Genomic DNA, 24,841 nt, shown 5'->3' on the forward strand with positions numbered 1-24,841 from the left:
TGCAAATACTTACTGATAATTTGATCTTCAATGAGCTTTTGCAATGTCTCCTCAGTATAGCTATATGAAATGGTTGCATCACATCTCCCATCTTTCAAACTAAATTCACAGATGAGCAGTGCATTATTTTCACTAAGAGCAAGCAGTCTGGGCTTGTCTGTTGGTGTCCCACTGTTATGAGAGTCCTCCCATACAAACCTAAGGAAAAAGTTTAGACTATTTATTATATTCTATATCCACAATAATACTTACCCACAATGGTGAAGGTAGGACAGAAGAAGTAGAGAACAACTCTTTGGTTCACCTAAAAGCATTACTTCTATATACAACCTAAGGGAATGTAAACTGCTCTAGAACTTCCAGCCCCTTCAGGGCAACACAAGAATATAGGAGTCATTTGTGAAAAGGGGGCAAAGAGCAAGAAATGGTGGCTGCTTTTTTCCTTCATCCTAAATCTGGACTGACGGTATGTTTAAAGGAACTGTCATGATCAAGGATATGTTTCAACAACCAAATATGTCTATTATTTATAAGAGGTGGTCTTCACAATTAACAAAATACGTTTTGCTAACATAAGTGCTTTGAATAACTTTAAAAAAAGAAAGCGATTATTTGCATTTATAGACTTTGAAGACTCTAAACTGGCATACTATACAATAGCTCTGTCCAACGAAACTTTCCATGAGATGCAAGTGTTCTACACAACTGCAAAGTCCAATACAGTAGCCAACAACCTCATGTGGCTACTGAGCACTTGAAATGTGGGTAGTGCAACTGAGGAACTAAATTTTCAATTTTAAGTGCAATTATAGAATATTTAAAGCAGTGTAAAGTCAACATACCAACATGACTAACAAGGATGGAAAGAGGCTAATGATGCTACAGCTTCAAATTAAATAATAAAATTAAGTTACATTAAAAGAGAAAAAAGAGAGCCCCAATTCTGAAAACTATGCAATGGAATGAGATAAGGTTACCATGCTGATAGTTTCATCTTTTAAAAAAAGCTTTTTTTCTAGAGAAGTAGTAAGTTTTATATCTAAAAACAGTGGACTTGGTGCTACCATGTTATTATTAGAAAAAAACACTGACATTTTATATTTCTGTCTTTATACCTAGAATGTTTCATAAACAGCCAATTCCTGACTGTTCACACTGAAATCTGATGTCAAATATGAAAAAGGTTAAACAAATTAAGATATATTTAAAAGGCTGAATACTGTGAAACCAGTAACATCATTAGCACATGGGACTATACTGTCACGTGGAAAGAGAATTTTCAGTGAACATAATATAGAATGTACAGTGATTTCAACAACAGACAAAGGACCATACATACTTTGAGAAAAGGAGGAAGCAAATTCTGTACACTATAAACTTGTCCTTATTTTTACCCTACGAATTATTTTAACTGAATTCAATTCAACTAAGAAAACTAAAAAGTAGCCCTTCTTGATCCTCCCCCACTAATTTCATGCTATAGCTTACAAAAGCCCCCATTATTTTATGTCTGTTCTGCTTATCTTCTGTGAGGTTCTCTCTCTGCCTCATTCCTTTCCTTATATGGCTGTGTTCATACGTACTTAATACTGTTGAATCAACTAACTTATGGTAAGGAGGGATTCCTTTTCCTAGCAACTGGAGATCAGGAATAAAGAAGACAAACATAAAACAGGTTAAAACATTCAGTGATTGAACAAACGAATCTCTACTGTGAGGCACTTTTATAGGACCTGGATATTCCAGAACTCCTCTGTGGCTACTCAAAATTGTTAACATTTCTAAAATGTTTTGTTATTAAAGAGTCCAAAGCGTCGGAAGGCACTCTCAAACTTAATGATGTAAATTGTAAGAGTTACATATGTGGAAAGTAATATATGACTGAAATTGTTTCTTTTCTGTCTTCCCAACCATACAACCTCACATGTAAGAACTGTGTTATTACACCTTTTAGGCACTGCTCCTAGGTAACGAACAGAAAGCGCATAATAAGTATTTGTTGAGTGAATACACTAGTAAGTGCGTAGAAAACGCAGGCTCTGTCCTTGAAGGGGGGTGGAGGGGAGGGGAAGCCCAAATGTGAAGGAAACAGCTATCTGTATCACAGATAAGGAAAAGGTAACAGGATGATTCAAATGAGAGATGATGCCCCTCAGCTGGCATCTTTAACAGATTTAACTGAAGAAAATGGGCGTGGAGCACGGCAAAGTGACGATTAATCAACCTGTGTTAAATGAATTTAAAAAGCGTCCAAGCTAGGATTCATTACAGGTTCTCCACATCCGGAGAGGATCTGGATACTGTCTCCACCCACCCGGAACGGGAAATGGGTGCAGGGACGCGACAAACAGAGGAAAATGTTCCGAGAAGGAACCGGGCCTCCTCTGAGGCGTTGCCCTCCACCGTCATCCCTCTCCCGCTACCTCCAAGGTAGGAGGGGAGCAGAGGCGCCAGCCAAGCTAAGGCTGCAGACTCCCTCCACAAGGCCAGGCCCGGCCACAGCACTTACTGCCGAAAAGGGCCTTCCAGGCGGCAGCCGCCCCCGCCCCGGCCGCCGGGCGCCAAGGGAAGCACGTGAAGGCTGCCTGCAGCCGTCAAGCTCCCCAGAACCTCCTGCTCCCTGTGCAACTGCGCCCGGGATCCCAGACGCCCTGTTGCCTCGGCGGGGACCGGCACCAACAACACGGGTAGAACCCGCTCCACGGCTTCAGCGCTTCCAGCCCCCTTGTCTGCAGCCATCCCGCTCGCACCGGTCCTTCCGGTCCCTACAGCCCGCTGCGTCCTGCGCGTGCGCAGTGTAGCCGACCCGCTGTCAGCCTCGTGACTCCCGCGGGGAGATATGCGCTGACGTAGTCTGCCCGGTTAAGTTCTCCGCACCACCCACTCCAGCAAAGCCACAGCTGCCTTTGTTTCTAGCCCACGGTTTGCTGAGAGAGCTGAGGGCCTCCATTAGCGGCTTAAGGTGGCTGTAGCAGCTGTTCTCACTCTGTAGCATTACCCTTTGCTTTCTTACCCTTGCTGCCTCCTCTCTATTGGAGGCCTGTGCCTGCCACTCTTCGCTTTTCTTATTGGGCTGTTATTTTTACTTACAGGCCCTGAGTGGTGCAACGTCCTTGGTATTTGACCGATCCATGATGAGGGAGCTGACTTGATGCTGACATCAAATAATATCCATTGTAACAGCCAGGGGAACAGGGTGGGTGGAAGTGGTAGAGTTCCTGTTTCCTACTACTCTTTCCTCTGGGAGGTATAATCCAAGATCGGCCAGCAGAGGGGGCGAGAAGAGGTGGGGAGTAGGCATTTTGGAATGGTCTCCTAAAGGACAGCAATGCCTTTCTTAACACATACTTTTCCACAATCAGATGGGGTTACACAGCTATCAAAGGTCACCTCCTTTGTCTGTGCTTTGATTCCCATCTTCCTCCTGTTGTAGGACTTTGTAAACTTTCTTCGCCTTCATTACTCTCCACCCTTCCCCGCCCCGGCCACTTAATGGCAGTGCTTTCATTATCATGCAAGCATGCTGTAATATCACTCTTTAAAAGAAAATCGTTCCTTAACCTACATAGACTACTACCTACTGTCCAATTGCTCTGCTACCCTTTCAGAAGATTCCAAATTGACTCTTTCTGTAGTCAGTGCCTCCCTCCTCTGTCACATCTCCTCATTCCACACTCTTTTAAAAAAATAAATTTAACTTTTGGCTGCATGGGTCTTTGTTACTGTGCGTGGGCTTTCTCTAGTTGCGGTGAGCCGGGTCTTCTCAATGCAGTGGCTTCTCTTGCTGCGGAGCACCGGCTCTAGGCGTACGGGCTTCAGTAGCTGTGGCACACGGGCTCAGTAGCTGTGGCTTGCAGGCTCTAGAACACAGGCTCAGTAGTTGTGGCCCATGGGCTTAGCTGCTCTGCTGCGTGTGGGATCTTCCTGGACCAGAGCTCGAACCCGTGTCCCCTACCTTGGCAGGTGGATTCTTAACTACTGTGCCACCAGGGAAGTCCACACACTCCTTTCTTAAAGTACTTTCTTTTCAACTTTGGTAGCACCACTTCCGTAATTTTCAACCTATTTTTTTCAGATAACTCCTCCTCAGTCCCCTGTTGGCTTTTCTTTCTACATCATCTCTTCCTCACTCCTAACTTGTAATACATCTGTGTGCTGATTTTCCCACTTTTGTGTCTTTATCCCTGACCTTTTCCTTCACCTCCAGACTGCTCTTCACCTACTTGATATATCTACTTGGATTTCTAACAGGACATATTAAAGCGTCTAAAATGTTGATTATAACCCTTCGCAATGCATTTTTCCTCATGTGTTCCCCACGTTAGTCTAGGGCACCCACCATTCACTCTGCCTGGGAGTCATCCCGGATTCTTCACCACCACCCTTATCCAGCCCACCAGCAATGTCTGTCAACTCTTACGTCCAAAACCTTTTCCAAACTTCTTCTCTTTCTGTCCCTAAAGCTCTTCCATTCTTGCCCCAGCTTTGGAGAAAGAACTTCTGAACATTTTTTTCTCTGCTTTCTATCCTGTTCCCCTAACAATCAGCAGTCAGAGTGATCTTCTCAAAACAAAATCACGTTATGTCACTTCCCTGTTTAAAATTCTGACTTCCCAGCTGTTAAAAATCCAGACTTTAAAAAATAACCATGGCTTACAGATGTGTACTCTGCTTACCTCTCTCCTACCTTATCACCCTCCCCCCCTTACCTGTATACTTCAGCCACACTGTCCTCCTCTCTTTTCCTGAAACACACCAAGTTCATTCTCACTCTGGGGGCTTTGTGCTCACTAGTGCATCTGCATGGAATACTTGTCATTGATTCCAGCTTAATTGTAACCTCTACTGACAGGCCTTCCATTCCACTCCAGTCACTCATCCCCCAATTTTGTTTTCACCGTGGTATTTATCACTATTTGATGTCTTCTGTCAGTCCCTGTCCAATCAGAATGTAAGCTTCAGAAGAGCAGGGGCTTCTCCTTGGTCACCACTGTTTCTCAACCACCTAAAATGGTACCTGGTTCATAAAAGGGACTCTTGTGTTTTTTGATGAGTGCATGACCTTGTTTGTCAAAGTAAACCAAACATCCCATATCTCAAAGGAGATATTTATATAAAACACTCTTAGCTCAGCTAGGGCTACTTATAAAAAATGGCAACAGTGGAACAGTTTCCAAGGTCTATTGTTAGACATAACAAGGACTTGTCCCTTACATTAAGGACACTTGAAGCTTCACACATAGGAGATATAATGAAAGCCGTTTTCTTAACTTACAAACAAACTGCCACGCTTCATTCTATTATCTTTTTAATTATACCTCATTTTGCCATGCCTTTTTAGGCACATAGTTCATAGTTTTTGAAGCATAAGAAAAGGTTTTGGGCAGGGTTCACCAATATATCAAGGCATACAACTGTCTTCAGACTCTCTGGATCGCTTTAGGCAAAACCCATACACAACTAATGTCTGATCATTAAACTCTTCCCACATACGTATTCCGGAACAACCTGATCAGTAGATCAAGGCAAACCTACAAAGAGAAGAGGTGCATTCCCTTTAAAATACTGTGTGATGTGATTAATATGTCTCTTTCCAGCAGATGGTAAGTTCTGAGAGATGACCTACATGTTGTTTGTGTGTTTACATCTTATTTACATTTGAGTTGTCCCTCAAATACTTCTTTAATGAAAAGTTCATCTTCTCAAACTAGTTCTTACCCTCAGATAGCTTAGCATAATAAATAATCAAAGTTCCTGGGAATAAATGGAAAGGTTTGGCTGAAGAAACAGGCCCCACGACCCTAACTTGGAGCAGACTGGTTACTCAATAAGTACCAATGTCTAGAAATACTTCTAAAAGCAAGTTATCCTCCCTACTCTTGATTTAAAAGTAGTAGGGGGCTTCCCTGGTGGCGCAGTGGTTGAGAATCTGCCCGCCAACGCAGGAGACACGGGTTCAATCCCTGGTCTGGGAAGATCCCACAGGCCGCGGAGCAACTGGGCCCATGAGCCACAACTACTGAGCCTGCGCGTCTGGAGCCTGTGTTCCGCAACAAGAGAGGCCGCGACAGCGAGAGGCCCGCACACCGCGATGAAGAGTGGCCCCTGCTCGCCGCAACTAGAGAAAGCTCTCGCACAGAAACGAAGACCCAACACAGCCAAAAATAAATAAATAAGTAGTAGAGAAGTGACAGAACCTAGTCTGGGCTTGAATAGGGGGCTATGACCTTGTTTCCACAGTCACTTACTCCATCCTAGTCTCCAGCTGCTGTACCAATTGTTTGTCCACATGGTGACAGAACAGAGGAAGAAGGTTGCTGGGGAAGGCCAGGGGTTCTGCCAGAGAGGCTGTGGGCATCTGAGCTATCTCCCAGGCAGTGAGAACTACCATGTCTGTCCTGGAGGGCAGAGAAGTAATACATCAGCATCTTTGTATGCACGCAGGAAATAGGCTCAGGGCCCAGGTTTCTTATTGTCTTTCTACCACCGCTATCACCTTCTGTACCTCCAGTAACTGAAAGAACATTTGCACATTTGGTATGTGCCAGGCAATGTTTCGTGCTTTACACACGTCTTCCATCTCATTTAATCTTTAGATCTCTAACTGGTTAGTACTCTTATCCTTAGATCCCTAGTTTATAGATGAGGAAACAGGCTAAGGAAAGTAAAATAATGTGCCCCAATGTTATGTTCCTGATAAGTAACGGAAGCAGAATTCACACCTAGGTCTGTGAGTAATTAAAGGGACAAGCTTTAGAGTCTATCTTACACTGCCTTCCATGGGGGACAATGCTCTAGGGCACTATAGAAAAAAAAAGGCAGAACAGCTACAACTCTGTTTCTCTGTCCAACCTCCTCCCTGGTGCTTGAATAAACCACTCAGGAAACATCTCATCTGGCTCAGCCTATACATCCCAAGGGTACTGAAATAGTATTTAGAAGGCTTTTATGATCTTACCAAGCTGTGTGGTCACTGCTGGGTTCCTCTAGGGAAGAATCCAGGGATATCAACTGTTCCCCATGACTTAGCAGGGCATAGAGCAAAGATATTCCAAACTGCAAGTGATAAAGTATCCAGAGCAAAGTTAGTTTACCCTAGGCATTCAGTGCTTCCCTGGCTCTGCTATTTCCCAACTAAAAGGGCAAGTTCACAGGTACAAATGGAGTCCAACACCCATAAACCCATCAAGTTTTATACTGGCTGGCCAAGAACTCTGAGCCCTTTCCAAGGAAACCACTGCTCTGAATAGTCCAAAAGATTCCTCTGGGGAGTTGATGAAATGCATGCTTGTGGGCTCCATCCCCGGAATCAGAGACCATAGATCGGGAACAGACCCAGGAATCTGACGTGGGTAGGCTGTGGAGCCCATTGTAAGAGGCATTCCTTTAGGCAAAGATCTTTAGAGGGGTTCACAAGATAATCCACTAGGTTATTAGAAGATATGAGATCTTTCACATCTAGAGTCTCATCTTGTATTTATTATGTACCTAAGGTAAGTATAGTGTTCCATGTACATGATTTATAAACACACACAGGTGGTATAGTTCAGCATTTTTTGGTAAAAGGGATTCACTATCAAAAATGTTTGGTGACTTCTGATTTAGAGGTGATAGCAGCACCACCATCAGGGAGCTTGTTAAAAAAGCAGCCCCACCCTGGGTCCATTCCAGATAGCACCTGTGGAAAGACAAAAGCCTCCCAGGCGTGTTACCTGATTCTGCAGCACCACAGTGACTGGCCGCTCTGAGGAGCCAGGTGGTTGCAGCATGAGTCCCTGAAGTCCTTGGAGGAGTTCATGGAAGGTCAAGCGGCTGATACATTTGCCCAGAGGTTCGAATAACGTTTGCAGGGCCTGCAAGAAGGTCAGTAAGGGCCTCTCTCTGACTCCTCGACAACTTCACCTCCGGTCTCTTTCCGTGCTCACCTGCCTCTGGCCCCTTCTGGTCAGGTCAGACCTACCAGGCCTATCACCACTCAGGTGTCTCCATCCCTAACACTGGTCCTTCAATACCCACTTGTCTAGGATGCCTTCCCTAAGCAAAGTAGCTATGGGGCTCACCACTTATCAGGGGGCCCTGAGCTTCTCAACCTCCAGAGCACATTCACACCTGTGTAACCATAGGCCTGTGGGTTTTCCTTTCTTCATTTGCCTGAAGATGATCAGCTGTTCCTATGGTAGTTTGTTCTGTAACCCCCTCACCTGAGGGTAGCAGGGTCAACACTCCTCACTGCCCAGCACATTCTCTGGCTTCTCTGGGGGAGGGGATTGGAAGGAGGAGGAAGGGGGAGAGGAGGAGGAGTAAACATTCCTAACCCATCCACAGAACCGTCCTCTCCTCCACCCGATGCCACAGTACCTGATCAGCCACATCCCTCTTGACAAGGAGGGGCAGATGGCGGGTGATGGCCAGAAGAAGGCTGACAGTTCGATCTCGGGGCAGAAAGGGGAGCAGCCGGGCCACTAGGGCTTTTCCCTTCCTCACGGAGAGCACCTGCAGGAAGCCATCCGCTGCCTCCCTACAGGTGACACAGGAGAGCATTGCAGGGATCCGCATAGAGCAAAGGGCCACAGGCCAGAAAGGAGAGGCAGAAGCTAAGCCACTGTCTTTGCTGAGCCGTCCCTTCCTGGGCTGAGGTGTGACCCTCCCACACTCACTCCAGATTATTCTGTTCCTGGGTCTTTAAGGCCTGGAAGACCTTCTCAAGCTGGTTGCTCTGCTGCTCACAGGGCTGTGCGGGCCCATCCTTCTGGCCCTCCTCTATCTCTAGTAACTGAAGGAACAGCTGGGAACGTGAGGGTGGGGAGAGAGGAAGCAGGGGTCAATGTAAGTATATCCTGTTCTCAAGGGAGGTAAGGAATTCACTGCTAAGGCTGATGTCTCACCTTCTCAATCTGGTACAACACCTGAAGCCTCTGACTGCTTGCAGCTCCTGTCTCCTAGAGAAAAAGTCCCTGGCTGTTAGCCACACCTCCACAGTAGCAGCCCAAACCCAGGTGAGCTAGAACGTGATCTGGAAAGGCTAGGCCACAAAGCCCGATCACTCTTGTTCCTCACTCTTAGGGCACGACCTGAACTCAAGCATGAGAGTGTTCCAGACCTTTCTCCAAAACAGGGGAGGGAAAAAGGCTGTAGGAAGATAATGCTCCTACCTGCTCTTGAGTTCCATGGGGCACAGCATCAATAGCTCGGCGAGGGCTAAAACACGTTGATACAGCTACCTGGCCCAGGGAACCCTCGATTCGAACCACTGCATGGAAGGAGTCAGACAGGCACGTGCCCCTCTGCTTTCCACCTGCGTCTACCCAGCTGTCCACCCCAACCCAGCAGGTCAGCCCCGGTCCTACCTGACTCATAAGCCTCCGCCTTCTGAATGTAAGGTGTGACCAGCTTGAAAGACTCAAACCTGCTCCTTCGCCCAAGCAGCTCTTCATCTGCCTGCTTCTTCTCTAGTTTCTGATAATATTCCTGAGAGTCCATGGATCAGTCAAATGTATACTCATTGGCTGAACTTAGAGTTAGGGCTTTGCAATGCAACCTCTTAATATACCCTTGCCTGCAGCATTCATTCCAGAAATGCTCCTGGCACCTTAGGGCCTTATAGTAGCCACTATAATGCATCTTAAAGCACCCTAGGCCTCATGCCACCTGTTTCAGGGTCCCCATCCTAAGGACTTGAAGAGCTAGTACCACCACCAGATCTGATGGAAAGGCAGAGAGCAGGGCAGAGAGCAAAGCAGAGAGCCAGGAAGCAAACATGTCCCAGGGTCTGCAACCTTCCTGCAATCTTTATTCCAGGTTACACATGGGACACCGTTATCCTTCCCCCTCCCCATTTTAATTTGGTGATCCTACCTGTGCTCTCCAAAATCAGTTATCTGATGGTACGAAGACCAATCAGCAGCTTGAAGTACAGAGAGAACACTGCTTCAATTGGCCTCTAGGCCAGTTCTACGCTTGTGAGGATTTGTGCAGCAGCTCTAATATCTTAAGGAAGACTGTGAAATCCAGAACTAAAATAAAGCCACTGACTGAGAGACAAACAAGAATTTAAATACAGCTCCTTCATTGAGGAGCAATGTCTAAAAGTCAAGAGTGGAAGATGATCACATTCAAGCAATCCTGGCAGAAGGCAGAGGGTTTTGAAGCTGGTGGGAAGTAAAGGAAGAAAGTAATGTCAATAGGAAGGAGATAAAGGTGGAAACCTCGGTAGGGGTCTCATGGAGGTTGAAGAGAAATTGAAATACAACTTAGACAACCCAAAACTCATGGACAAAGGGCAGACAGGAAGCAAACAGAAAGGAGTCCAAAAGCCTGCCAGCATTTGTTCAATTCAAGAAATTGAATCCCATTACTTATAAAAGTTCCCTGTGTTTTAGATCTTCAAAAGTAAAAAGTAAGTAGATGAATGTTTATTTTAAACAAGTCATTTCTGAGAGAAACCAAAGTGTACAAAGATGAAAGAGTCCTCATTTGCCGACTGAATAGGAGAAATTCTCAGCAAAGGATGGAGACAGAAACCTCAGTGTGTTTGGGGAATCATCACTAATCCCACGTGGCTGAAATTTAGGAGAAGAAGGGGAAGAAGTTTGGATGTCAAGTGTAGAAATATGACCCCCATCCTTTAGCAATCGTTCCTCCCACCTGAAGGGACGTGGCCACTGTGAGGGGAAGGGAGAATCTCAGAGGACCCACGGAGTCAGGCCCATTTGACGCCAAGGTCAGAGGCTGGGCAGAGCCCCTGGGGCTCACCTGGTAGTAATAGTCATCCAGGCGGGGGCTCTCACTCTGCAGCTGAACCATCTGCACTTTTACCACCCAGTCCTTCTCTTTTCGGGTCATGAGGTTAGCATAGGGGTCTGGCTGCTGAGACCAAGGCTTCTTGGCTGGGGGACTTCAAGCCAGGAGGAGTGTCCCTTTAGACCTACCCACCCCTGCCACAGAGAACTCCCCCAAGGAGTGGAGAGCTCGGAGCGGGATGTCGGGGGAGGACAGCAGAGTGCAGAGGTGGGCCAGGGTGTGAGAGGCTTAACTGGTGGGGCTTTGGGGGAGGTGCTCTGTCACAAGGGAAACCCCAGCATGCAGGGCCCCCCCCAAATCCTGCTTCTCCTCTCGGTTTTACCTTGGTGGTCGACCATGCTGCTGCTGTTGCTTCAGGATCCGCTGGTGCTGAGGGTGGAGCTGGGTCAGATGACTGGGAAGACGTAGAAAGAAACTTGGGCTGGGTGGGAGCAAGCTCTCAGCCCCCTGCCCCCATTCCTTTAGCCTCTGGGAACCTCAGCCAGACATCTAAGGGACCCTACCTGCTTAGGACCCTGCCCAAGCGTCAGCCACATGAAGCGTCCCTATCCTAGCTCAGCAGGGCTTACTTCCCCCCCTCCAGGATATGGTTTTCCCTGAAACTTGGCTACAGGAAATCCTGACACAATATAAAACCATTTGGCCTGGTTGTCAGGACTTCTGAGTCCTACTCTCAGTTCTGCCGTCCTGGCTGACCTCAGATAAGTCCCTGGGCCTCCATTTCCTTACCTGTGAGGGGAAGGAATTGCACTCTACCACATCCTTCTCTTAGTGAGTTTCTCTAAGTATTTTCTGTGGCAGCTGGTAGAGGGGCAGCCATGCCTCCTCAGCCACTACCTCCTGAGACTTCTGGAGAAGAGCTCAGCCTGTCCTGGACCCTGGGACACCAGGCACTCTGAACCAGTACCTGAGCCTAAGGGGCCACGAGGTCGACGGGCTGCAGAGGACAGATGGGTCTGGCGAGGGCAGTCGAGGTCCGAAGTGCGGGGCTGCAGCGCTGGTGCTGGGAAAGGCAGGCCGGAAAGGAAGTGGTGCCAGGTAGTCCAGGGTCTGGGAGAGGAATTTCAGGGTCTGGGAGAAGGGCATCTCCACCAACAGAATCCTGCTTTTGCTGTTGACTGCCTTTCTGCCTCTATGGTCTCACCTGCCTTTTCCTTCAATAACCTCACTCAACATTTTGCCATCTTGGGGCCCCTCGAGCCAGTTGTGAGGACACCAGACTGTGGAGCCCGTTCTTGTTTCCAACAGGTCTGTCACCTCCTAGGGAGCAACTCCACGGTCCCCGACAATGTGGGGGCCTGTGCTTTCCCCACTGTGTGTGAGTCAACTCCCTGCCCTTTCCTCTCTGAGCGTTCACTCAGATCTTGTCTTTAGCCACTGGGGCCATGCTTAGCTCTTTTCGGACACCTCTGAAGCCCTCCTCAGTCTGCAATTCCCTTCTATTCCCGCTGCTAGATTTCTGGCAATTGCTCTACCCCAGACCATATGCTCTTTCTAGCACTAGGCTCAGTGCTGCTTATATTCTGTAAGATGGAATAGTTTATCCTTTTCATAGGAAGGCCAGTTGTCCCAGTACCACCTCTGTTGTTTACCAAGCTACCCCGCATGAGGGGCGTTTCCCCCTTCCTAACCACACTTCACTTTGTGCGCTGCATCTCCAGAGCAAGGTCAAGGGCACAGTGAACATAACGGAAATAAGGCACAGGCGGCATGCTGCTTCTCAACACCCAGCCTATTTCTCACAGGATGGAGACTGGAGTGACTCACCTGCCACAGAAAGTGCAAGGAAGCAGGCGACATCCCCAGCACACCAGGGGCCTTGATTCCAGGGGAGCTGAGAAGACCTTTCTGGAATGAGAGGGAGGAAACCCCAAGCTGGAATGAGCCCCTGTGGCATCATCTACATTCACCTGTGTTAATGGGGGGAGGGGAGCAGCAAGACCAACCATTTCCAATACCCAGGACAGTGGCAGCCTGGCCCTCCCTCAGTTTCAAAGTCAATACAATCAGGACCCCTCTCCTTCCACTGAAGGGAAGCCAGACTGGCATCTTAGGAGTTAAGCTGAACCAGGGTCTGAGTAACTTCATTTCTACATGGGACTCCTTTGGGTCTCTCCACCTGCTAGGGGAATCCAAGGGAATAAAGACCAGGGATGGACTGGGAAGACATAGGGGCCCAGGGTCAAAGATGACTCGCTTTCACCACCAGGAGCAAGACCAGCATCTCTAGGTGATGCACAGCCCTGCTAGGACCTGGATTCAGGTGAGGGCAGCATCAGAAACTAAGTAGGAGACAGAAGAAAGGAGGGAAGGAAGGAGAGAGTCTTTACTAGGGTTCAAGCCTGAAATAGAAAGTGTTAGCCCACCTAGAAAGGGGTGAAGAAGAGGAGAGAGATGTGTAGCCACAGCCTGTGAGATGCAGACAGTTCAGGACAACCCTCCCCCACGTCTTCCTGCTGTGGTACCTGGATGTTACGGACAGCGCTGAGGACAGCTGGATCCCCGAGATCATTCTCTTCCTCCTCCTCTTCCTCCCGCTCCAGGTCAGGGGCTAAATCTGGGTCCAGCTCCTCCTCCCTCTCTTCTTCATTTTGTTCCTCTTCCTCCAACTGGGAGGCACACACCAGCACTTCCTTAAGAGCCAAGGGGTCACAGGACTTGCCTGGGCTTTGGTTTAAGTGCGTGCCTGAGGAGGAAGTAGACAGGGGTTCAGCTGGGAAGGGTCTGGTCTAGAGAGGATGCTTCTCTGTAGCACTTCTGTTCACAAGCCATGTCCAGCACCATCTTCAAACATCTTCTCTTGTTCTATGAGTTCAACTCAGCCTCACTACCCCAGGGCGCCTCTAACCATCTCCACTAGAGCAAACAGAACCTGGCTGTTTCACTTTCACTTTCTTCATCCCCTCTTCCATTGCCTCATTAGTCCCACCACAGGCTTCTCCACCTGCTCGCCTCCTCTGACAGCCCTTTCTGTGCCTCTTTGATTAACCGAGTTCCAGCTGCCCTGACTCATGACAATTTAACCCTAGTGGGCCAGGGATTTTTACATCTGTTCATTTAATTCTCACGATAACCATACAAGGCCGGTATTGATCATTTTTCTCTGAAGGGGAGGAAAACACAGGGCCCATAAAAGTTATCTCAGTCACCGTCACGATGTCGCTGGGAATCACTCCAAACCGATAGACATCCAAACCCATGTCTATCCACTGAACCAGACCATCAAACTGCCGCACTCCCGGGCCTTTTATCAGATACCACAGACCACTTGGTGATAGTACCTTGAAGGCATTTCATCTCTTCGGGGTGGCAGACTTGCTCCATGGCTGTTTCCTCTGGCGAGAGAGCACTGTCAGCCTCTGGAAGGTAAACCTGGGAAAAGGAAGAGACCCAGAGACCCTGTCCTGGGTAAGGATGGCGTGGCACCCAAACAGCCAAGGTCTCCCCCCAGCAAGGTTGTCAGAAAAGTTTTGACCCAGATCTCAAGGAGCAGGACCCGGGGCTCTCAGACTGCCCTAAACCTCCACCCTCTGACCTCACTAGCCCAGCTCTAGGGAGCTGTCCTGCAAAGGGACAGAGAAGAGGAGCAGGGCTAGGAATTGGAGGTCACCACCAGCCTCAGTCTGTGCACAGGGAGGGGGCTCACAGCGGCCTGGGTGGCGACACCCACCCCAGGACTGTGGCTATCCTTCCTGCTTAGCTTAGCCATGGCGGCCTGGCCCAGGCAGGCTCGCCGCCCCTGGCTTTAAGATTCCCAGCCCCTCCCCTGTTCCCCTGTTAAAGGGCCAGCATCCCCAACCACCGCATCCTGGTAGAAATGTCAGCACACAAACTCATGAGAAAGAAAACCCTTGAAAGGGCAAGAGAATTAAAGTGCATTTTTATCCATCCATGGTTATGAACACAGTTTATTGGGATCACTATTTGGGAGCAGATATTTAAAAAGAGGATCCCTGTTTTCTACACCCTTAATAGGAATTTTGTGAGGTTCTTTTCTCTTCAATCCCTAAGCTTTGCTCCATTAACTTGGATAGGAAATCCCTGGGTGGATCTTGAGGCAATTACTGAGCAGCCAAGTTCTCAGTGCTTCAGGGCAGGGTGCTTGTGGATCCCTAATGTCCACCTGGTGATGCTTGCCCTTCACCGTGTCCTTGAGTCCGCATGAGCTTGAGTCTACTAAGCACTCCTACTGAGGAGGGACCCCTGAGAATATAGAAAGCCAGATCTTCGAGGTAAAAACACTTTTGCATGAGTTACACAGATAATCTCATATCTTCTTGGCTGCTTGCTGTAAGTGGAAAACTGGTTCAGAAGCTCAGGACTAAAAAGGAAAGGAAACAAAAACAAGCACCTCAGGAGTGCTGGTGGCAAAACCTGAGACCCATCTGCGCCTCATCTAGCCCCTCAGCGATTCTGGGTTCTGTGCCCACATCCTGTGTTCAGCTAAAGCACACAGGCTTTACAGAACTTCTGAATAAAATTAAAAATGAAGCTAATTCTCTACATGAAAAATGCAAGTTAGGGCCCTATTGTCATGGTTATAGGGCCATGATTCTTGGTGCCTCTAAAGAAAAATATTCTTTTCAAAAGTTTTGCTGTCGGTAGAACCATATGGGTGAGGGAAAAAATTTAAATAGCCTGAAAGTTATTGAAATTATTTTCAAATATCTAATTGGGTTCAGGCCTTTTTGGTAATGCTATTCAGCTGTTTCTCTCAATAACTCCCTAATCATTTACCCTGGTATTATTATCAAAATGGCCAAATGGTGGGCTTCCCTGGTGGCACAGTGGTTAAGAATCTGCCTGCCAATGCAGGAGACATGGGTTTGAGCCCTGGTCTGGGAAGATCCCACATGCCACGGAGCAACTAAACCTGTGCACCACAACTACTGAGCCTGCACTTTAGAGCCTGTTAGCCACAACTACTATGCCCGTGTGCTACAGCTACTGAAGGCTGCGTGCCTAGAGCCTGTACTCTGCAACAAGAGAAGCCACTGCAGTGAGAAGCCTGCAGTACCGCAACGAAGAGTAGCCCCCGCTCGCGGCAACTAGAGAAATCCTGTGCGCAGCAAAGAAGACCTAACACAGCCAAAAATAAAAATAAATTAATAAATTAATTTTTTAAAAAAGGGCAAAATGGTGACTTTCAGGGTTCCAGAAGTGATTTATCAGGTTGTTATAGAGACCAGGTGTTGGGGGAGATTCAGTTGCTGTATGCAGAACTTTTTTTTTTTTTTTTTGCGGTACGCGGGCCTCTCACTGTTGTGGCCTCTCCTGTTGCGGAGCACAGGCTCCGGGCACGCAGGCTCAGCGGCCATGGCTCACAGGCCTAGCCACTCCGCGGCATGGGGGATCTTCCCGGACCGGGGCACGAACCCGTGTCCCCTGCATCGGCAGGCGGACTCTCAACCACCGCACCACCAGGGAAGCCCTTTTTTTTTTTTCATGTTAAATAGTTGGGAGTATTAAGTTCAACCTTCCTGCTTACTTTCAAAAAGATGGATTAGCATAAAACCTGAATGGCTGACAGTACTACCATGACAATTAAATTGTTCATGGATCAGAACTCAACTCTATCGAAGTTGCTTCCTTGTAAATTTTGATCATGAGCTTTAAATGCTCTAAGCAGAATATGGATATGACTACATTTGCTTAGCCGTGATTTGATTCTGATGATGGTTCCAGGATGTCTTTTGATTTCCTATCCAACTCATCTGTGCCTATCATATATTTCCTCCTATGCTTGGTCCTGTTCCCCCATATTATCCAGGATTAATTCAGAGGAAGTCACCTTTCAGAAATGGTGCTGAATGTATATTCACCAAACTTAGTGTCCACCATGTGTACTCTACCTGATTTTCTCTGTTCATAAACTGAGGTTTTCATTCCTGGAGAGGCAAGATGAAAATCAATATCTTTTCCTGCTTTATCTGAAACGTGGTAGTTGATCTCCACTGAGGTGAAAGTCACTGTACAGAAGAGCTGAGGCTAGCTCAGGAGCAGGCTGGCTCTTGTCACCCATCCTGTTGGAAGAGGTGGACTCATCCAAGTTGTCTGAGAACCTCCACATAGCGGTGTCAATTGTCCTCAGAGCTGGGAGCATAGTCAGAGAACGGGACAGATCCAGGTTGGGCTGCAATCACTTTCTGAACACTTGTGGGCCTCTGTGTCCTCAGTATCCTCTTCCTCCTAGTGTTTTATTTTGAAAATTTTCAGTCCTACAAAAAGTTGAGAGAATAATAAAATTAACTTCTGTGTATCCTTTACTTAGCAGTTGATAACATTCTGCTTAGCAATATTCTTCATTTTTTTATTTTTTAAAATTAGTTAATTAATTTATTTTTGGCTGTGTTGGGTCTTCATTGCAGCCCGCGGGATTTCTCTAGTTGCGTAGAGCGGAGGCTACTCTTCGTTGCGGTGTGCGGGCTTTTCATTGAGGTAGCTTCTCTTGTTGCAGAGCACGGGCTTCAGTAGTTGTGATATGCAGGTTCAGTAGTTGTGGCTCGTGGGCTCTAGAGCCCAGGCTCAGTAGTTGCAGTGCACGGCCTTAGTTGCTCCAAGGCATGTGGGATCTTCCCAACCCATGTTCCTTGCACTGCCAGGCAGATTCTTAACCCCTGATTCACCAGGGAAGTCCCGCAATATTCTTTAAATAAACTCCTTCTCTGCTACATCAGGCAGTGTCTGTCCTGAGTGATCAGGGACTTTGGTTGACAGACTATGAACAGGAAATTCACAGAAGAAAAACAAATAACAAGTAAACATGTGAAACATCTTAAACATTTCCTCCTTGAGAAAATAATTTTTCCAGATGAGCCCAGTGCCCAGCACCTAGCAAGGTGATAGTAAAGGTTTATAGAACCTGAATGATTGCTGTGAACACTGAGGCCTGATGGATAGGTTGGGGCCAGGCTAAGAAGAAAGAAGCCAAAGCTTTGGGGCACCTTTGTCCTGGGGACTAGAGGGCTCCTCTTCTTACTCTCCTTCCCTGCTCAGCACTGGCAACAGCAGGTACAGCAGGAGTGCTTTGGCCCACTGGGCGCGTGGGGTCAGAGAAATAGTCCAGAAATGTCAGGGCCAGCTGGGCCCACATCACTGGGGCTGACCCAGCTCAGTCGGGTCAGTGGTAGGAGGGGGAGGACCAAGGCTCCTGACCAAGCCAGGCTACAGCAAAACTCCTCCCCCCTCAGCTGCTGAGCTGATGATAGCCCTCCCTCACACGAGAGTACCCAAAATGCGCTGTGTGGCCAGATCTGGTTAACCGACAGGTAAAGACAACATTGAAAAGGCAAATATTTACACTGAGCTAGGCTCCTGGCAACCAAGGCCCAAAACTGTAGGATTCTGCAGCAGTACGAAGGGGGTTTGTTTCTTTTTTTCTTGCTGCTGTTATAAATTACCACAAACCTGATGGCTTCAAACAACACACTTTATCATCCTACAGTTCTGTAAGTCAGAAGTCCAACACAAGTCTCCCGGGCTTAAAATTAAGGCAGGGCTGCTTTCCATTCTGCAGACTATGGGAGATCCCATGTCCTTACCTTTCCCACCTTCTAGAAGTTGCCTACATTCCTTGACTCACGCTCCCTCCTTCATCTGCAAAACCAGCATGCTGCATCTCCCTGATCGTACTTCTGTAGTCACATCTCCCTCTGACCACGGTCAGGAAAGTTCTCTGCTTTTCTTTTTTTGCCACTCAGCGAGGCATGCAGGATCCTAGTTCCCCAACCATGGATCAAACTGGTGCCCCCTGAGGTGGAAGCTCAGAGTCCTAACCACTGGACCACCAGGGAAGTCCCAAAGTTCTCTGCTGTTAAGTCCTATGTGGTTACACTGGGCGGACCCCAATCATTTCTGATAATCTCCCCATCTCAAGGTCCCTAACCTTAATCACACCTGCAAAGCCCTTTATGCCATGTAAGGTAACATATTCACAGGTTCCAGGAATTAGGCTATGAACATCTTTTTTTGGGGGGAGCGGGGGAGGCATTAGTCTCCCTACCACAAGGTATGGTAAGGAGAAAAGTATAATATTGTTAATGATAAGTAGGCAGCTCTGTACATAACGACATGGATAGTATCGATGATATATTATGAAATGGAAATAAGCAAGTTCAGTAAGTATTTATAGAATGATCCAAATTTTGTGGAATCTCCCTTGCCCCCAATAAATGCTGAATGAATTCTCTCTGAGCCGCACCCCACCGTTCATAGCCTGGCTTCTTCGGGGAGATGGTGGAGCCTACCTCACCCACGCAACTCTCAGGGCACTGGTTTCTTCACAGTCCTCTTTTAGGAGAAGAGTTTAGAAAGGTCCAAGACACCAGAGAGTAGAGAGGAAAGGATCTGATGCAGCTTCAACATAGCAGGGGACAGCCAGAAAGGACCACACACTGCAGTTGGCCAGAGGCAAGTGTCAGCCAGGCAATGTGGAAAGTGAGAAGGTGAGGCGTACAGGGATTTGCCAAAAGGGAAAAAGGGCATTTGAAGGAGAGTCTTCGTTTTTAATAGTGCTGAATAGAATCCAAGGCAGGATAGAAAATCCAAGTAGGAATTCTGCAGTTTTAAGTAGTTTCTGAGATGCAGACGCAAGGACCTATGAGAGGAAAACACCCATGAAAAGAGGCTGTGCCAGTAACTTAGTCACTGGGCACCCAGGGACGGTGCCCGATGCTTGGCTCCTGGGATTGTCCTGTTGTCCCCACAGTGTCAGCGGGTCTTGGCTTCAGCATTTCCCTAACGCTCTCTCCATCCAAGCTGAGGACCGATGCTACCTCTAACTCCCTTTATGCTTTTAGTGAGCACTGAGTTCTTAACACATAACAATAGCAGTCTCTGTAGTTATAATTTTAAAATTCCTCACCTTCCAAACTATCTACAATATATATCCATGAAGGGATAGGCACCAAAGCTTAACAATGTTTCCTGAGGAGAGGACAGTGAGATGGGAAGAGACACAGGAAGGCAACTTTCACTTTCACTCAGTAGACCTGTTTGTAGTTTTGCAACAGACATACATTCATGTATCAGAATTGTAATTAAAAATAAAAAGTGCTTGAAACACTGCGGTTACTACTGTTTATAGTTCTGTACTGCTTGATTTATTTTATACCAAGTCTGTGTGGTTTTCCCAATAAAATCACCCTGACAATTGGAAGAGCGTGGTGGTTACACACAAGCCTGTGAGGCAGAGATTCCTCACCAACGAGATACTTCACCTGTCTCAACTTTAGGCTTCCCACATACTCTCCCTCAATTAGTGAGAATAGTACTTGCCTTCCCGGGATCTTGTGAGGTTTTTGCCCTCCTTTGTATGGCGTCTGACTTTGAAACTATCAGGAAACAAAACGGCTCCCCTCTGTGTCCCATTTCCTTTGGGTCTGTTGCCTGTTACGTAACAGCACATATCTGAGAATTCAGTGGGCATGAACACCTTAGGTGGCTGCTAATAAGTTAATTATTGGGCTGATTTGAACTCTAGATTGGATTCTCCTGGTTGGCAGTCTGGAATCTTCTGATTTATCCTTACAGTATTTCCATTTGCCACAAAGCCTGCACTCAATTGACATTGGCTGTATTCAATGGAATTTAACACATTCCAAAAACACATTTTGGGGCTGAGGGTTGCCAGCCCCAAAACAGATCTAACCAGGACTGACTTTTTTGTTAATTCTATTTTTCTAATTGAAGTATAGTTGATTTACAACACTGTGCCAATCTCTGCTGCACAACAAAGTGACTCAGTTATACACATAGAGACATGCTTTCAGGATGGACTTCTGAGCAGGCAACCACCTTCAGACTCATTAAATTAAACCATTTAACGATAGTTCTCTCTGGGTTGCAGGGTCACTGTGGTTTTAATTTTCCTCTTTATAGTTTTTTTTATTTTTAATTTTTAAAAAATTTTATTTATTTTGGTCACGCTGTGCAGCTTGTGGGATCTTAGTTCCTCAACCAGGGATCAACCCCTGGGTCCCCTGCAGTGGAAGCTCGTAGTCCTAACCACTGGATCATCAGGGAATTCCCTATAGTTTTTTTTTTTTTTTTTTTGCGGTACGCGGGCCTCCCGTTGCGGAGCAGAGGCTCCGGACGCGCAGGCTCAGCGGCCATGGCTCAGGGGCCCAGCCGCTCCGCGGCACAAGGGATCTTCCCGGACCGGGGCACAAACCCGTGTCCCCTGCATCGGCAGGCGGACTCTCAACCACTGCACCACCAGAGAAGCCCCTTATAGTTTTCTGATTGTTCCAATTTTCTACCACATGCATATATTATTTTTGTGGGCAGACAAAAACAAATGTGAGTTAAATAAAAACTACCATACATTGTGTTACTTGTTCCTGCTTTCTGCACCTTCTCATATACTTTTAATCGTTGCCCTGGTCCAAGCCACCCAATGAACCGTTTCGCACGAACCCCTTCTCAGAAGTGGTTGTCTAGTGGACCTTATGAGGCCTTTCGAATCACATGGACCAGCATTTGAATCATAGCTCAGAGCTAACGTGGACGAGCATCTTAATTCTCTGAAACTGTCTCTTTACCTGTAAAAGAAAGACCTTCTGGATTATTGTATAGTTTGGGTCAGCAGCTTCACAGACTTTAATGTGTATATGAGTCACCCGGGATGTTGTTAAAATGCAGGCTCTGATTTAGTAGGTCTAGGATGGGCCCGAGTGTCTCCATTTCTAAGAGCTCCAAGGTGCTGCTGATGTTGTGATGCATGTACCACACTTTGATTAGTGACATAACGTTTGAAAGAGCCCAGGCACAAATGCCCTATGTGTGCTTTTTCCTCTCCTTCCAGGGGGCCTGGATTTTCTGGCTGTCTGATGAGTTCACCCCAGAAAAGTGCTGACTGAGATCCACTGAGGTGCAACCCAACTCATTTGAGCTTTAACCTATTCCGATTTTCTCCCCACTTCAATATCCTTCTTTTTCTTTCTGTTCAAGGACTTCATTCTTCTTGGCCTAACAAAGATACGGGTACCTGTGCTTTTAGGTTTTCTTGTGTTCTTTTTTGTTTTTGGCCGTGCCACGCGGCAAGTGGAACTTCCCTGCCCAGGGATTGAACCCATGCCCCCTGCACTGGAAGCGTGGAGTCTTATTAGGTTATTTTTTTTTAAAAGGAGCTTTACTGAGGTGTAATTGACATATGATAAATTACACTTAAAGTATACACTTTAATAAGTTCTACTACATGTATACACTTGAGAAACCATCATCATACTCAAGATAATGGATAAAGTGTCCTTAGGCTCCTGATGCTCCCTCCACCCTCTGGAAACCAACCATCTGTTACACAGATTAGTCTGCTTTTTCTAGAGTTTTAAATAAAAAGAATCATACAGCACGTACTCTTTTTGTCTTGCTTTTTTCCTTCAGCCTCATTATTTCATCCATTATTCTGTGTACCAATAGTTCATGCCTTGTCTATTCAATGATTTTTTAAAATTAATTAATTTATTAATTTATTTTTGGCTGTGTTGGGTCTTCGTTTCTGTGCGAGGGCTTTCTCTAGTTGCGGCGAGCAGGGGCCACTCTTCATCGCAGTGCACGGGCCTCTCACTGTCACGGTCTCTCTTGTTGCGGAGCACAGGCTCCAGACACGCAGGCTCAGTAGTTGTGGTTCACGGGCGTAGTTGCTCTGCGGCATGTGGGATCTTCCCAGGCCAGGGCTCGAACCTGTGTCGCCTGCATTGGCAGGCAGATCCTCAACCACTGCGCCACCAGGGAAGCCTCCATGCCTTATTTATTGCTGATAGTATTCCATCGTATGGATAGCTGTCACAGTTTGTTCATCCATTCGCCTGTTGATGGAAGTTTGGATTGTTTCCAATTTCTGGCTGTTACCAATAAAGCTGCTTTGAACAGTTTTGTACAAGTCCTCATCATGAAAATACACTTTCATTTTCTCTTGGGTAAATACCTAGAGTGGAGTGGTTGGGTCATATGGCCAGCATATGTTTAACTTTTTTAAAAACTGAAACTGTTTTCCAAAGTAGTTGTAACATTTTCCATTCCCAAAAAGAGTGTATGAAGTCCCAGTTCTTCCACATTCAGAAAATATTTACTATTATGAATAACATTTATTGTACAAAAGTTTTTTAGAAAAGTCATTAGGCCAAAAAAAAAAATTCTGTCATTCATCCCACTAATGGGAGATAACACTGTTAAAAGGCCATGTTTGTACATTTCCAGCAGTTTGCCCTCCTAGGCAAACAGTGGTCTCCTTTAAAAAAAAAAAAAAAAAAAACTGAAAAAATATAATTTTCTCTGTCTTCACTGTTTTTTTTAAAAAAGTGTTTTAAAAACTGGTTTTCCAAGTGAATAGATCAGATTCTATCTTTTAAGAATTTTAAGTACTCCAGTATTTGTCTGTGATGTGGTAAACAAGGAATATAGAGGTGACCACCAGCCCTGTCTCTTCCTATGCTCCCAAGGCACTAGAAAACAATTCAACACTAACATTCCAGGCGTTAAGACCCTTAAATGAGTTAACAACAAACAAACAAACAAAAGGGAGGGGCAGGAGTGTCTTTACTCATAACTTTATGCCTAACCATTATTCTTTCATTTCGAGAGAGTTATAAAGAGCTGGTAGAAAAAATAGGAAACTAGCATCAATAATCATAGTACACTTCTTAATCATTACTGAACACTCCCTCTGTGCTCCCCGGGGCTCTCTCTGTGCATTATCTCCTTTCATTAGGTCTGGGGAGAGTATCCTACTTTTTCTAGTTTAGAAACAACCACCACAGTAGGGCTAGTTGAAACCTCTAAAAATATGTAAAAGAAATCCAGATGACATTGGTTGTGCTCTTTGGGGAAGCACCACCCAACTCCCTTCAAGTGCAAACCAGGGTGATTTCCAAGATCTCTGCCCCTCCCCCTCCCCATGGTTCACTTCCTCTTCTGAGTGTTCCACTCAGAAAAGATCCCTGGACTCAGCCACCAGGTGATGTCAGCATCTTTTTATGGTATGGTTTCTGGAGTGGAGGTTTCCTTAAGGAGTCTAACACTGACACGCTCTTAGAGTCAGTAGGCCTAACTTCTTTGGCTGGGCCCACAGCAGATGCAACCCAAATTCTCACTAAAATTGCCCAGTCCTCTATCTTCCAAGTGTCTGAAGCACGAATGACAAATGAATCAGGCCCATCTGAAACCTAACACTTAGCCTTTGTTTTCCTATCCATAAAAATGTAATGGGGTAATTCCTACATCCTAATATTTACTCACGTATTCCCTCACATGTTCGTTCGTTTTTTCATTCGTAGGTTCATCCATCCATCCTTCCATCCATCCATCCATTCACTCATTCAGTCAGTTTACCAAGTATGTACTCCATGCCAAGCACCATTCTAGTGTGGTAATTCGCAGGGAATGATGTTCCTCACGGGGTCGGTAGTCTAACACTCTAAGCAGTTACTGCTTTTACCTTTTACTATCAGGGGTCATTTCCCCACAAATCAACAAAACAAAGAAAATTACCTAAACTACAGAGGCAAGATACAGGCCAGACTTTCTCCACACAGGGTTTTCCCCGAAGGGACTCAGGAAGCAAGCAGGTCCTCCTTCACTCTGGACGGTTCTCTGAGCAGTCCTCATGAGGCCTCGAGGTTTCTGGACGACTTTTCTTGCCCAAAGAATCCCGAAGCCCTACAGCGTATCTCCGGGCTATAATTGTGATCCCAAGGTCTGATTCTGCCCAGTACCATTCAATCTCTGTCCTTACTCTCATTAATTTTTCTGGGCTTCAGTTTTCCCGATCGAAAACCAGGTTCTAGGCTCCTAACTAGCTGGGGCATGTTTGGGGAGCAAGTGCCTTAGCGTTTCTGACGCTGTTCCGAAAAGCGAAGTTTCCCTCGGACTGAAGCTCTCGGGTGGGCGGCCCGCGCCCCAAGCTTGGGCGCGATTCCCTGATAAGAGGGCGCCAATGTACAGACAGCGAATCCACCGGTTCAACCCTGCCTTCCTAAGCATCACGAGACTTATCAGAAAATGAAACTGAAAACCGGGAAGTCCCTCTTTCTAACCTGCCAGG

At 46.6% G+C, this 24,841-nt stretch overlaps 2 protein-coding genes across 3 annotated transcripts in view; both read right to left on the reverse strand.

Moving 5' to 3' along the window:
* The window catches only part of SPG11 (SPG11 vesicle trafficking associated, spatacsin), a 76,950-nt gene extending 74,176 nt beyond the window's left edge, over positions 1–2,774 (reverse strand). Inside the window, exons 1-2 of one of the 2 annotated variants that reach the window (XM_019935441.3) lie at positions 2,510–2,774; positions 14–198 (exon numbers count right to left, since the gene is read on the reverse strand). In XM_019935441.3, coding sequence (XP_019791000.2) covers positions 14–198; positions 2,510–2,739 — 415 coding nt within the window. In that variant the 5' untranslated portion in view covers positions 2,740–2,774. The remainder of the gene's footprint in view (positions 1–13; positions 199–2,509) is intronic. The other variant, XM_019935442.3, reaches the window with a different exon arrangement.
* Positions 2,775–5,022: 2,248 nt separating this feature from the next.
* On the reverse strand, positions 5,023–24,806 carry PATL2 (PAT1 homolog 2). Its single transcript, XM_033851623.2, has 17 exons — positions 24,289–24,806; positions 16,653–17,018; positions 14,082–14,172; positions 13,266–13,486; positions 12,568–12,648; positions 11,708–11,850; positions 11,123–11,194; positions 10,753–10,894; positions 9,348–9,468; positions 9,153–9,250; positions 8,886–8,939; positions 8,658–8,785; positions 8,359–8,518; positions 7,713–7,853; positions 6,959–7,056; positions 6,249–6,398; positions 5,023–5,531 (listed from the first exon to the last, which is right to left on the reverse strand). The coding sequence occupies exons 2-17, from the start codon at positions 16,668–16,670 to the stop codon at positions 5,513–5,515; spliced, it is 1,737 nt and encodes a 578-aa protein (XP_033707514.1). The 5' UTR covers positions 16,671–17,018; positions 24,289–24,806; the 3' UTR covers positions 5,023–5,512.
* Positions 24,807–24,841: the final 35 nt, after the last annotated feature.

The sequence above is a fragment of the Tursiops truncatus genome, chromosome 2 (genome assembly GCF_011762595.2).
Source record: "Tursiops truncatus isolate mTurTru1 chromosome 2, mTurTru1.mat.Y, whole genome shotgun sequence".
Classification (NCBI taxonomy): domain Eukaryota; kingdom Metazoa; phylum Chordata; class Mammalia; order Artiodactyla; family Delphinidae; genus Tursiops; species Tursiops truncatus.